We start from the raw sequence: 13,291 nt of genomic DNA, 5'->3' as shown, positions 1-13,291 counted from the left end.
CAATTCTTTTATAGTAATAAAAATATTTTAAATTTTATTTGTATATATTTCATATTATAACATTATTTTAGCTTATGATTGATAGTGATGCTGTAAAAAACACCTATTTTTATAGGTGTTTTTTACAGCATCACTATCAAAAGTCTTTATAATAAATCTAAATTTGTTTATGAGAGCACCACGTGCATATTTTCAAAATAAAAATAAGATTTGTTCAAAAGAAAATTTTCAAGATAGATAGTTTTAGACACAGATAATCTGGATATTAATGTCTTGTTGTAAAGTCTCAACTTGATAAATTTTTAGAAATAAATATATTGTGTTGATTTATGAATGTTGCTAGGTTATCTCTATGAGTTGTTTGAAAAAATGAATGAACAAAAATAAAACTGATAATACAATGAGTCGAAAGCAACTTCTTTTCTTTATTTTAGATAATTTTATCAAAAAAAACTTAGATAAAAAGACAATAAAGTAACGTTAAAATATATTCACGGTTTATTCACTAAAACAATCCAACATAAGCTTTGCTACTTTTGCATTTTGGTAGAATGTACTTTTGAAAAAGTTCAAGAAAGTCATCTTTTACTCCATGCATATTCCATATACTTCTTTTTTTATCATCTTTCCAAGTCCAATCAATAACAATATAACTCAGGTGTTTTATTGAAAGATTTCCTAAAGAAGAAGAATAAATGCAACTTTCAAATATGATTTGACATTTGAAATTATTTTTGTTCCTAATTTTTTTAAATCTTTCTTTGTTCTGGTTTTTATGAATGTTAAAAAAAACTACTGAAATATCAGGTTTTGTTTCAGAACATTATTTATAATACTAAAATCGTTAACTTTGTTTGCCAGTCAGTCAGACACAACAAAGTTAACGATAGATTTTTAGTATTATGGTAGAGCTAGCCAAATATCGGTACCGGACATTTGACTACCTTTACAATCAGTTGCATTTGTAACTATAACTTAAACGAATTTAAAATATTTAAAAAACAGGTAGTTATAGTAATAAACATACCTAACTCAATAAGTTTTGCAACTCTGTTTGGTGTTCCAACACCAAGATGAATAACATTTTTATTTAAAAAATCTGCCTGTTCATTAATCTAAACAAAAAAATAATTTCATATTATCATTATTATAAGCAATCAATGTATTATGTAAAATAACAAAATTAATGATTTAATGATCAAAACTAAGTTATAATAATTTTAACAATCTGCTAATCAAACTTTGATTTGCTGCATTAAAACTATTAAAATAAATAAATGATGACAAAAAAAAACAATGTGATAATCAAGGTCGCAAACAATCAAAGAAAAAACGATCAACAAAATTGCAGATGATATCGATAGAAAATTGCTCAAGCTGAACTAACCATGAAGTAATCAAACATGTAAAAAAAAAATAAACATATCTAAAACGTATCGATCTAATCTAGTTGTAAAAAAAAAAAAAACATATCTAAAATGTATCGAGCTAATCTAGTTGTAAAAAAATAATAAACATATCTAAAATGTATCGAGCTAATCTAGTTGTAAAAAAAAAATAAACATATCTAAAATGTATCGAGCTAATCTAGATGTCAAAAAAAAATAAACATATCTAAAATGTATCGAGCTAATCTAGTTGTAAAAAAAAAATAAACATATCTAAAATGTATCGAGCTAATCTAGTTGCAAAAACAAAATAAACATATCTAAAATGTATCGAGTTAATCTAGTTGTAAAAAAAAAATAAACATATCAAAAATGTAAAGAGCTAATCTAGTTAAAAATAATTTAAAAAATTAAAAAATTTAATGACATGTAATGATATTAAAACACAAAAAAAGTAGCAAATAACGCTAAAACATATTTATTAGACCAGACCACACACCAGCTAAACAAACACACACCAGCTAAACTAAACATTACAGCTAAACACACACCATTTGAATAAACACATAAAATTAACACCCACTTCATTTAATCACTTTAACACCCTACTCAAAGAATTAAAGAAGCAATTTTAAATTGGCCTTTTAATATGCCATCTGTCTTGAAAGAGCCACCCATCTTTACTATCCATTAAAGTGGGGTGAAAATTACACTTTTTTGAAAATCCTGTTGCACTAAAAGATTCTTTCTATATTATAAAAAAACAATAGATTTAAGGGATTCCTTAACTGACCCTTGAATATATAACAAGTCCCTAATATTATCTCTTCAAAAGTATGTTGACCTGATACTCAAGAAGTGATATTTTATAAAAATATCAAAGTTAGTAATCATATTTTATAAAAATAAATTTAAAAAAATTTTTTGAAAAAAAAAAAAAACGCAAAAAAAACAACAACAACTTTTAAATGTAAAAAAAAAAAAGTTAAAAAATGATAGCTTTTATGCAACTATGCAACAAAATCTAAAACTATAATATTTATATCAATTGATTACTATTTTTGATAATTTTACATAATTTCATTTCTTTTGAGTACCAGGTACTAGTAAGTGACCAGGGCCCCAGCCCCAGCTAAAAATGAGATTTTTTTCAAACCCAGCCCTGGCAAAATTATAAGATTTAGCAGAGCTTGATAGCCGGGGCTAAAAAGAAATTTATAATACCTAATATATTATAATTTTATGCTTACATTTACTTTTTATTAAATACTGGCATAAATTTATATATTTTTAAACTCTAATTTACTTCCAACCAGCCCCGTACTATCGCAAGTGCAACAAGTGCAATCACACTGGGCCCCCTATTAAATAAATTAGAAAAACTTCTCCAATACCATAAATTACTACGAATTGAAAGAAAAAAAATTTTTTTTTAGTTTCTGCACAGGGCCCCCAAAAGTTACAGCACGGCGCTGCTTCTAACAAGATTGCAAGCAATTACTATTAAGTTAAGAGTTACTTTAAAATAGAGAATAAGTAAAAATACAAGGGAATGTATAAATGAAGACTTAAAAAGTTGTAAGTTATATAAAAAAGGCAAGAATGAGTTTTGGTTTATCGTTACAGAGATGATAGCTCGTTTGAGCATTGATCATGATTGTATTTGCAGAAAAAAATGATAGCTCGTTTGAGCATTGATCATGATTGTATTTGCAGAAAAAAAGAAAGAAATGCAACCTTACAACAATCAGAGAGTGGCTCAAGCTTGGCAGATAAAGCAGGTCTAACTACATTTACAATGTGCTTTTAAACTTTGTCTGAGAGTAAGAGGGTTATTATTTGTCAATATAGGAATGTCAACAATATTACAATATTATTTTGCAGTAAATAAATGAGTTTTGTTTTCTAACAAAATTTATTACAACAGTATAAAGTTAAGTTGTCAGCTAAAGTTGCCACTTTAGATTTCATGAAGATCGTTATAAGATCGTTGTAGATAAGAAATAATACAGGAGTAAAGATAGAAACTTGTGGTTAGGGTGGCTCTTAAAACAACTATTTTGAAAAAAACCTGTTTCTACCCCTTTACTTTGTTCTATATAATACTAAAACACTAGGTTTAAAATTTTTTTGAACAAAAAATTATTTTAGGGGTAGCTCAAGACCCTTAAAAATTTGACTGGTCCCTAAAATTTTGAAAATAAAAGTTCTTCTAAAGTATGTCAACCTGGTACTCAAAAGAAGCAAAATTATATAAAAACTTCAAAAACAGTAATCACTTTACAAAAAAAGCATGTTTAAAAAAACTATTTTTTCAAAACTTGAAAATAATGACTTTTTTTATTTTCAGCTAAATAACAATAGTTTTTATGCATATATTTAAGAAAAAAGTTATTTTTTTGTAAATTGATTATTATTTTTAAAGTTTTTATATAATTTCGCTTCTTTTCAGTACCAGGTTGACATACTTTAAAAGAACTTTTATTTTCAAAATTTTAGGGACCAGTCAAATTTTTAAGGGTCTTGAGCTACCCCTAAAATAATTTTTTGTTCAAAAAAATTTTAAACCTAGTGTTTTAGTATTATATAGAACAAAGTAAAGGGGTAGGAACAGGTTTTTTCAAAAATGTTGTTTTAAGAGCCACCCTACTTGTGGTACCCTTATAGTTACTTGAAATAAAGAAGAGGGTAGGCCTTCAAGATTAACTTGACTACTGCAGTTAGAAGGAAATAATTTAATAACCTCAAAACCTTTATAACAAGAAACTAATAGCAGAATGAAGAGTAATTGTAGGATTGTTAAAGGGTTCAAAGAGTTTTCTAGAGTTTTGAAAAATTGGAACCACTTATTTAGCACTTTTTAAAAGTTTAGCAAAACTTGAAGAGAGTTCTGAAGAACCCTTTTTAAAGACTATGATGGAAATCTTGTCTGGAGCACAAACTGTAGAAGTATTTAATTGAGAATTAATTTTAGTATTAAAAGCCAGAGTGATTTCAATGTTTAACAATGGGTTAATCTGTTTAACTGTCAGGAAGAGTATGGCCATTATATTCAAAGGGTCAAATTAGAGTAAGATTTCTTTTCAAATAACTCTGCTTTTTTCTGAGGAGAAGTAAAAAGATCAGACTCATGAATTAGAGATTAAATATTAGACTCACTTTAGTTAATGACACTGTTAAAGACTAACCAAAAGTCTCTAGAACCTAACATCTGAGATAAGATACAAGATTTAGTAAACTGAGAATAACAGAGCTTAACATCAGACAGGACTTTTTTACATTGGCTTCTTGCAATAATAAACAGGACATTTTTTTAAAAGATATATGTTCTTGTAAAAAAGACGAAAAAAATGATTAATGTTGAAAAATGTGGAGAAGAATGAGGCTTGACTTAAAATTGAAGAGAAGTAATAAAAGCTTCCTAGATGCACTTTATGCATGCATACTATGGATATAAACATATCTGTTTGCTAGTTATTTAGATGCTGGCATACAATATCCTTTTATTGTTATATAAACTTTAGTATTTATATGGTGTAGTATATGTTAAAAGGGAAGATGATCAGATGGATGTGTGGTTTGACTCTAGCAAGACAAGAAAAGTCTTGCTAGAGTCAAACCACACAATATGAATGAGCTTTAGTTAGGAAAAAAAAATGCTCTAGATTGTTTATATTAGAGAAACAACATAAAAGAAGAAGGCTAAAGCCTGATGATGACGATGATGACGATAATGATGATAATGATCATCATCAGGCTTTAGCCTTCCGCTTTTATGCTGTTGATGATGATCATGATGATAATGATGATGATAATGATGATAAAAATGATGATTATGATGACCATGTTGATCATAATGAGGTTTATATATACATATATACAAAATATATTTGATGATAATCATGCTGATCATAATGATGTTTTAAACATATATATACAAAATATAACATGACTTTTGAATAAAAAAAACAAAAACTTTAGGATGTGTAAATGTTTATGCATCCCCGGTCACAAACACAGCCCTGGCCCCGGCTATATTTTATCAAACCCGATAACAACTCCGGTCACTTACTACCAGGTATAAGTTCCCCAAGCACCCTTATGCAAAACCCAAACATTGTTTGTGCTAACTTTTAATATAAACCATAATTTGCAATAGCTTTGGTTTTACATCTCCCTTGAAGTTTTCAACTTTTCTACTAATTGGTATTAAAATGAACACAACCTCAAAAAGACTAAGTAATATCACTAAACAAAACAAATAAAATTTAAATAAAAAAACTATTTGCAAATAAAAGAGTCTATTTTCCTTATACTCTAGTGAAGAAAATATTTCTCCTGTTTTAGACAATAATCAAGTTCACTTTTTCTATTATTTTACATTACCATATTCTGAAAAAAATCTTTCAGAAAAAATGATGGATTATGGAGCACTTAGAAGCACTTCAGCATCATCCATCATCAACATAAAATATTACTAAACTACATACAATGGTGCAAACTACAATAAGTATTCTTAATCAACATTGCTCAAAAATTACACATAAAATTAAAAAAACTGCCAGCCTTGTCACTGCTTTTTTGCTAATCCCATTGTTTCTAAATGGAACAACCTAGCCAAACAGACAGAAAATGTGAAAGACATTATTTTTACATCGTCTACTGTTTAACACACAATTTAAAATTGTTAGTTAAATATACCGCAGCTTTTGATAATACTTAATACAAAATATTAATACAATACAAAATTTCATAACAATAAACAACTTAATAACAATAAATAAAAAAAATTTACTGTTCATTTACACATTTTAATATATAGATCATTTTTATATACATATTTCTTATTTACATAAAATACATAAGTACATTTTAGGTAGACAAATGTTGAGTAATGTAATTATTAATTCAAAAAAAAATTTTTAGTTAACAGGCAGTGAGATCTGTTGCAAGGTCACACTCTAACAAGTGGCATTAGTGCAGGTCTTGGTATATACAAAAGGTCTTTTTTATATATGTTGTTTTTCAATAACTTATTTTTTTGTTGCACAAGTATTATATTACTATTTAAATTTTATACTAGCCTAACTTATTGTTTACGCCGTGACAATTATTAAAGTATATTAATATATCTAAACTGTAAGCAGTTTAGCAAAGAAGACTTTCGCGTTGCATCATAAAGATGCGGTTTTAAGATTGAAGAGCGTATTGATTTTTTTATTATATACATTTTTATTTTCATTAATTTTTTGTTTGTTTTATGCGTCCACTATTTTCTGACTTTAATTCAGTAATGTAAGCACTTATAATTTCATGACTAATAATACACTATATAATATATTTTTTCTCAGTACTTTCACTGACACAGTAGCACAGTGTTTTAATCTGCCGCTTAGCATGTCAGCAATTCAAGGTTCTCATCAGATCGAATTTCTATCTTATATTAGTATCTTTTTTCTATTAACCTTGCTAGAATCATTATGCCATTTAGCATTTTTTAACATAGAGATAATTTTTCAACTTGAGTCACACTACTTCTTTAGATATCTATCCTTTTGTATTTTCACTTAATAAGCCTACAATTTACAACCTGTTCTTTAAATCACTTCTTTGACATTTACCTGAATGGATGGTTCTGTTGGTGACCTGTGTGTGATCTTTGTGTTGCAAAAATAATACAGAACAAAACAATACATGCACTAAGCATGTAAGTCGTATCATTTCAAAGATACGTAAGTTTTTAAAATAAATCCAAAGTAAACAAAAACTTTAGTCTATGAGGCTGTTTTACTTAACTTTTTTGTTGAGTAAAACAGCCTTATAGACTAAAGTGTTCAACTAAAAATGTTGAACCATTTTTTCATATATGCATTTCCAAAAAAAAAAAAAAAAGAAAAAATTAAAGAAATACCTTAAAGTGTTTGGCAAATAATTTCATACTTTTGCAATTTTCACCACGAAAATCAGATGCTTTTCTGAATAAAAATAAAAGAATAAAAAGAGAGTTAAAGTTTGATTATTAAGAGATAATTATAAAAAGATAATATATTTAATTTGATTGATGACTTCTGCATTTACAGAGTGAAGATGCATGATTAACCATTATTAAAATAATTTAATAATGGTTAATGTTCAAATTTGTGATTTTAACGTTTATAAAGAAGACAAGACAAGAAATTTGAATCACTTGAAATCTTAATACACGATTTACTAAAGCAAAATGAACTTCTAGAAAAGCGTATTGCTGAACTAGAAAATGGAAAAATAAATAGCCAAAGTTCCAAAGTTTTGTTTAGCAGTCTTTTTACTACTGATAAACCTAAAGTAGACCAAGAGGCTAGTATTCTCAATGCTTTCTCCAAAAAACCTTGGAAAGAATGAAGAGAGAAAAAAATTAAATAATATATGGCGTTAAAAAACCGAAAGAAATTGATGCAAACAAAAAAATAGACAACGATAAAAACGCACTAAACAAAATTTTAATAATGACAAAATTACGCGTCATCAACGTTTTAATTCAAAAAGTGAAATAATTATGGTTGCCGGGAATAATTATGGTTGCAATGATTAACAAGCATTCTGCTCAGGAAGTAATTAAAGAGCCAACAAATTGAGTAAAATTGACAATTATAAAAACAAATTTTAAATCAACTCTGACCTTATCTTTGTGCAACGGGAAAGCAGAAAATTTTTTTAATTGCAGAGTTATGATAATTATAATAAATTAAACAATTAATCCGAAAATCAGCCCTTTCGATTCATCATCAAAGATGAGAAAATCATCAAAATTAGAATTAATAAAAATGACTAGTTCAATTTTTTTTTTTTTTAAATTTACAAAATAATTAATAATATAAACAACCACAACACCTGTTACACAACTGTCTTAACAATGATTGATAAAAACAAAGTCATAAACCAAGTCATTTAAAATGCTATTGCATAAATATACAAGGTCTTAATAGTAATTTTAAATTAAAAGTATTTGTCTATGAAAATAACAATATTGACAATTATTTTGCAAGAAGTGTGGAGAATTAAAGATTTTATGGACTATAAGCTGGATAACTTTACCGGTCCTTTAATATACCAAAGGATTTCAAGAGGTGGAGGAACTGTTGCTTACATTAGAAATGGAATTACTTTTAAAGTAATTAATACTGGCTTTTACGAAAATATGGTAGAATCTATGGGAATTGAGTTATAAGGAAATAGTAAATGGAAAATTAAAAACATTTATGAGCCTCCAGGTGGTAATGAGAAAGAGAAACTGAAATTTATTGAAAAATCATTTATGAAAACAATAGGACCAACACAATATTTTGTGGTGATTTCAACATCGACTTTCTTAACTCAATAACCTCTTTAGATTACATTAATATCTTGAAAGAGTACGACCTCATTAATATAACTAGATTAGTGTCTAGTTCATGTTTTGATCATGTTTTAATTAGTAAGAGTCATTCTAATGTTACAGCTGAAATTCATGATTACGGTATAACTGATCATCAAATTGTTTTATTCACAATATACAACTATTTTTTTAGGAAAATAATACATTGGAAATTTAGGAAACTAAGAAACAGAGAATCTTATAACACAACAAAATCAAAAATGGACAATTACTTCATAAATGATAGCCTTGATCTAAGTTACAAAAAATTTGTTAACAAAATTCAGATTGAATTAGACATAACAGCGCCAGAAAAAAAATCCTGTTTGATTGAACCAGAACAGGAAATAGCAAACTTGTTTATAAATCACTTTACTGATGCTTCGCTTGAGCTTAGACCAAAAACAAAAGACCAATCCTAAAAAAATGGAATCTGTTATCGTTAGATCAAGATTATCAAACGGCTATTAGAATCCAAGCATAGAAGATATGTGTTGCGTGTTGGCAAATTCAAACCATTTACAAAATTGCAATTAAAGCTAATCGATTGAAAGATATGGATTTGCTTTTAAGCAAATTCAAGAACCAAACAAAAAAAAACCATCGTGCTTTTAATACAGCTTTGAAATGTCACAATATCGGTTGTGCTGAATGTTGATTGTAAAATTTTGTTTTATTTTTTCAAGACAATATTTCGACGTTAAAAATTAGGGAATAAGAAAGACACCTTTCATTAGGTATTATCTCCTTTCAGTTTTCAAATTAAATTTACCTTTTTATTGTAAACTTTTATAATACTAAAGAAATTATTAATAAATAAATAAAATAAAATATATAATTATAAATTTATAATTTACAAGTTAATAACTTTATAAAATAAAATTAAAACAAAAAAAAAAAAGTTTGAGAACTTTCTTTCAAATTTATTAACTAGTTTTTATTAAAAACTAAAAGCATTTTTAATTTTTAATAAAAACTAGTTAATTTAAATTTTTTTTTTTCAATAAACGACAACTTTTATAACAAATCTGTTATATTTTGTAATAAATGGTGTTTTTTTTTTAATATTTAAGTGTTGTCTTTTTTTTTTTAAGTGGTTTTTAAACAAAAATTGAAAAAAAATTTAACAAAAATAAATTTTTATACCAAAGTGTACATATATGAAATGATATAGCCATAGACGCAACAATGTGAAAATACATAAACTGATATTGGTACAGTAGAGTGTGCATATATTGACTGATACACCCATAGGTGCAATGGAGTGTACATAAACTTACTAATATAGCCATATATGCAGCAAAGTATACATACAAAAACTGAGGATCTTGATAATTAACATGCATGGAATTATGTGCGTATTTATGTGTGTGAGTGTGTGTATATATATATACATATATATATATATATATATATATATATATATATACATATATACATATACATATATATATATATATATATATATATATATATATATATATATATATATATATATATATATATATATATATATATATATATATATATATATATACATACATATAATAAAAACATTGTTGCTTATCAACATAACACAGCTAGAAGACTTTGTCTCAATAAAAACAATCATCTTGGTCATATGCTAACTGTATACAGCGATTGTCTATTAGAAGGCGTCCTATGCAAAGACTTTAACCTGTGTTACATTGTTTCTTGCCTAGGATAATGAATGCTGGATCTTCTAGACTCTGCTTTTTTTAAAATTAATGTAAATTTGACTACTTCATCATTCACTTAATTACCTTTCTCTTTGTTTTATTCTTCTTCTTCTTAAGACTATTCTTTTTTTTTCAATGTTTCTTACTATTTTTGATGTTATTTCTGATCAAATCAACTAAGCTGAATCTTGTTTTGATGCCTGCTAAAAAAATGGTATCTGCGATTCCAATTTCTAAAAACTTTGGAGAATAGGGCTGTTGAAAATCATGAAAATGCCCGGGTATACTCATCAAATAAACGGCCGTGTATAACTATAAAAAAAACATTTTTCATAAAAGCTGTACTTATAAAAAGTCAACAAAACTTTTCATTCAACGATGTCATTCAGTTAGAGTTGTTTTTTTTTTACTTATATCTAAAATTTATTTTACTTAAAATAAATTTTAGATATAAGTAAAATAAATTTTAGATATTTACGTAAAATAAATTTTAGATATTTACGTAAAATTTAGATATTTACGTAAAATAAATTTTAGATATAAGTAAAAAAAAGAAAGTATCTTCTGAAGTAGCAGGAGAAATCCTGTTACTTCAGAAGATACTACTGTGGAGGCAACAAAAAATAAAGAAGCCTGTAACAGAAAAAAATTTGAATTTTATTTTAACAATTAAGTCTTTTTAGGTATATTCATTTTTTTGCTATAAATATATATGGCCAGATTGAAACAATTGAAAATATATTGTGTTAAGGGGAGAATCAAACCCTCACAAAATGACACTGATGACAGCGCATTAAACCACTGATCTATCGATTTTATACATGTAATTAAAAAACAAACCATTTTATAAACTCTTATACCGATTGCAATTAATCAATACTTTTCAAGAAGGTTCTCTAAATGATTGCAGCTTTATTTTATATATATAAACAATATATATATACACATATTTTATATGCAAATGTAAAAAATCCACTTATACAACATTTTATACAGGATCATGTGTAATATAGGAAAACTTTTCAAATAATTACAGTTATGATTAATAAATTCATTTTTGTTCAAGCAGCTTTTTGTTTTAAATTTTTGTATTTATGTTATTATATTTAAAAAAAATTGCCAAGATTGAAAAAATATGAAACATATTGTCTCATGCAAGTGAAAAGTTTGAAAATTTGATTTTAGACTTGCCCCTCTTTCTTAATAATTTTGATTGCTAAAATTATGTCATCTTCTTAGCATGTTTAGATCATAGTCATAAAAAGAAAAGATTCATTCTTATGACTATGTTTAGATATTAAAAAAAGTGGAAAGTTTAAAGTGTTTTGGTCTAACTAAATGGGATAGACATTTTCATAATCCTTGAAGACATTTTTTGCGAAAGTGGCAAAAAAATAACTAGAAATAAGATTTTGTTTAAATTGTTTAGGATAGTTCCTTTTATTAAAAATATATAGAATATATTTTTATGGAATATATTCTAATAAAGACTAAATATAATAACTACTATGTAACCTTGAAAACTATTTATTTATAACTCTTATCCGTGAAATGAAATATCTTTTAAACAGTTTTACATCTTTTAGTGCAATTGTATGCACCATAAATAAAATTTATCAAAAAACGTTAAATCAAACTTGATGTGCAGAAGTTTTTTTTACCATAAACTGAGGTCACTGCACAAAATTCTTTTGGCTTAACTTTTAGATTAGAGTTTTATAGCTAAGACCGGGTCTACAGTTTTTAATGGTCTAAGATCTTCTTAGCTTTGTCATTTAATAGCGCTACATATAAACGTTTGTAAGTGTAAACATCTTAAGCATATGTTGAGTTTGCAGACAGTATATGGAACAATCACATATAATATAAAATGAGAAAACTTTAAAATTTTATTTTAATTAGAAATCTTTTTGTTATATTAATATTTTGCTATAAATATATAAGCAAGGTTGAAAAAATTTCAAAATTTATTACGCTAAGGAGAGGCCTCAAACCCCCTAAACGACACTGATGACAGCGCACTAAACCACTGAGCTATCAATGATATGCATTTAGGAGAAAAAAAAACTAATTATAAATTTCTTATAAGCTCTACCTATGCGGAAAAGGTGCGCATGTTGATTTATTCGCTCTTACATCAATTTTTCAGAATAAATTATGTTACTAAAAAATATTGAAATAAAAAAGGAATAGGTATATAAATGATCAGTGTGGAATAGATAAGTATAGAAATGGTAGGATTGATAAAGACCTTCATTTTATGGGTCCCAAAAGCTAGGATATATATATATATATATATATATATATATATATATATATATATATATATATATATATATATATATATATATATATATATATATATATATAAGGAAATAGTATAGACAAGGTTGGTGTAGAATACAAACAAAGACCCCTATTTTTATGGCCCCGGTCAGCTAGTAATATTAATAATGATTATAAAGAAATAATAAAAGGGTATCTAAATCAGAAACTCAAATAACTTTCTAAATAATTTGTTTAATTTTTTACAACAAGTTCATCAAGATCTTCTTTCACATACCAAGTTATTATTGCTGTACTGCTATATTATGATTGATGATTTTAAAAAAATAAGTGAAATGAATTTTAAACTTATCAAATGACGGCTAACCATTATTCGATAATGCTACCAGGCAGTAACCAATGGGCATTTACTCAGGTGCCTAGTACACTTGACAGCTTTACTGGAGAACACTCTGTCCCCTCTAATTATCTTTCAACCAGCCTCTATTTCAGTTTCTGATTCAACCACTATTGTTAGCTTCTCT

The 13,291-nt window shown here is 26.4% G+C and overlaps 1 protein-coding gene across 2 annotated transcripts in view; it reads right to left on the bottom strand.

The window, feature by feature from the left end:
- Positions 1-475: 475 nt before the first annotated feature.
- LOC100214968 (protein CMSS1) overlaps positions 476-13,291 on the bottom strand; it is a 35,709-nt gene continuing 22,893 nt past the window's right edge. For both annotated transcript variants that reach the window (XM_065793862.1, XM_065793861.1), the window contains exons 6-8: positions 7,300-7,363; positions 1,028-1,115; positions 476-678 (exon numbers count right to left, since the gene is read on the bottom strand). In XM_065793862.1, coding sequence (XP_065649934.1) covers positions 506-678; positions 1,028-1,115; positions 7,300-7,363 — 325 coding nt within the window. In that variant the 3' untranslated portion in view covers positions 476-505. The remainder of the gene's footprint in view (positions 679-1,027; positions 1,116-7,299; positions 7,364-13,291) is intronic.

Source organism: Hydra vulgaris, chromosome 03 (genome assembly GCF_038396675.1).
Source record: "Hydra vulgaris chromosome 03, alternate assembly HydraT2T_AEP".
Classification (NCBI taxonomy): domain Eukaryota; kingdom Metazoa; phylum Cnidaria; class Hydrozoa; order Anthoathecata; family Hydridae; genus Hydra; species Hydra vulgaris.
Note: the sequence above shows the minus strand (reverse complement) of the source record. Positions and strands in the feature narration are given on the sequence as shown.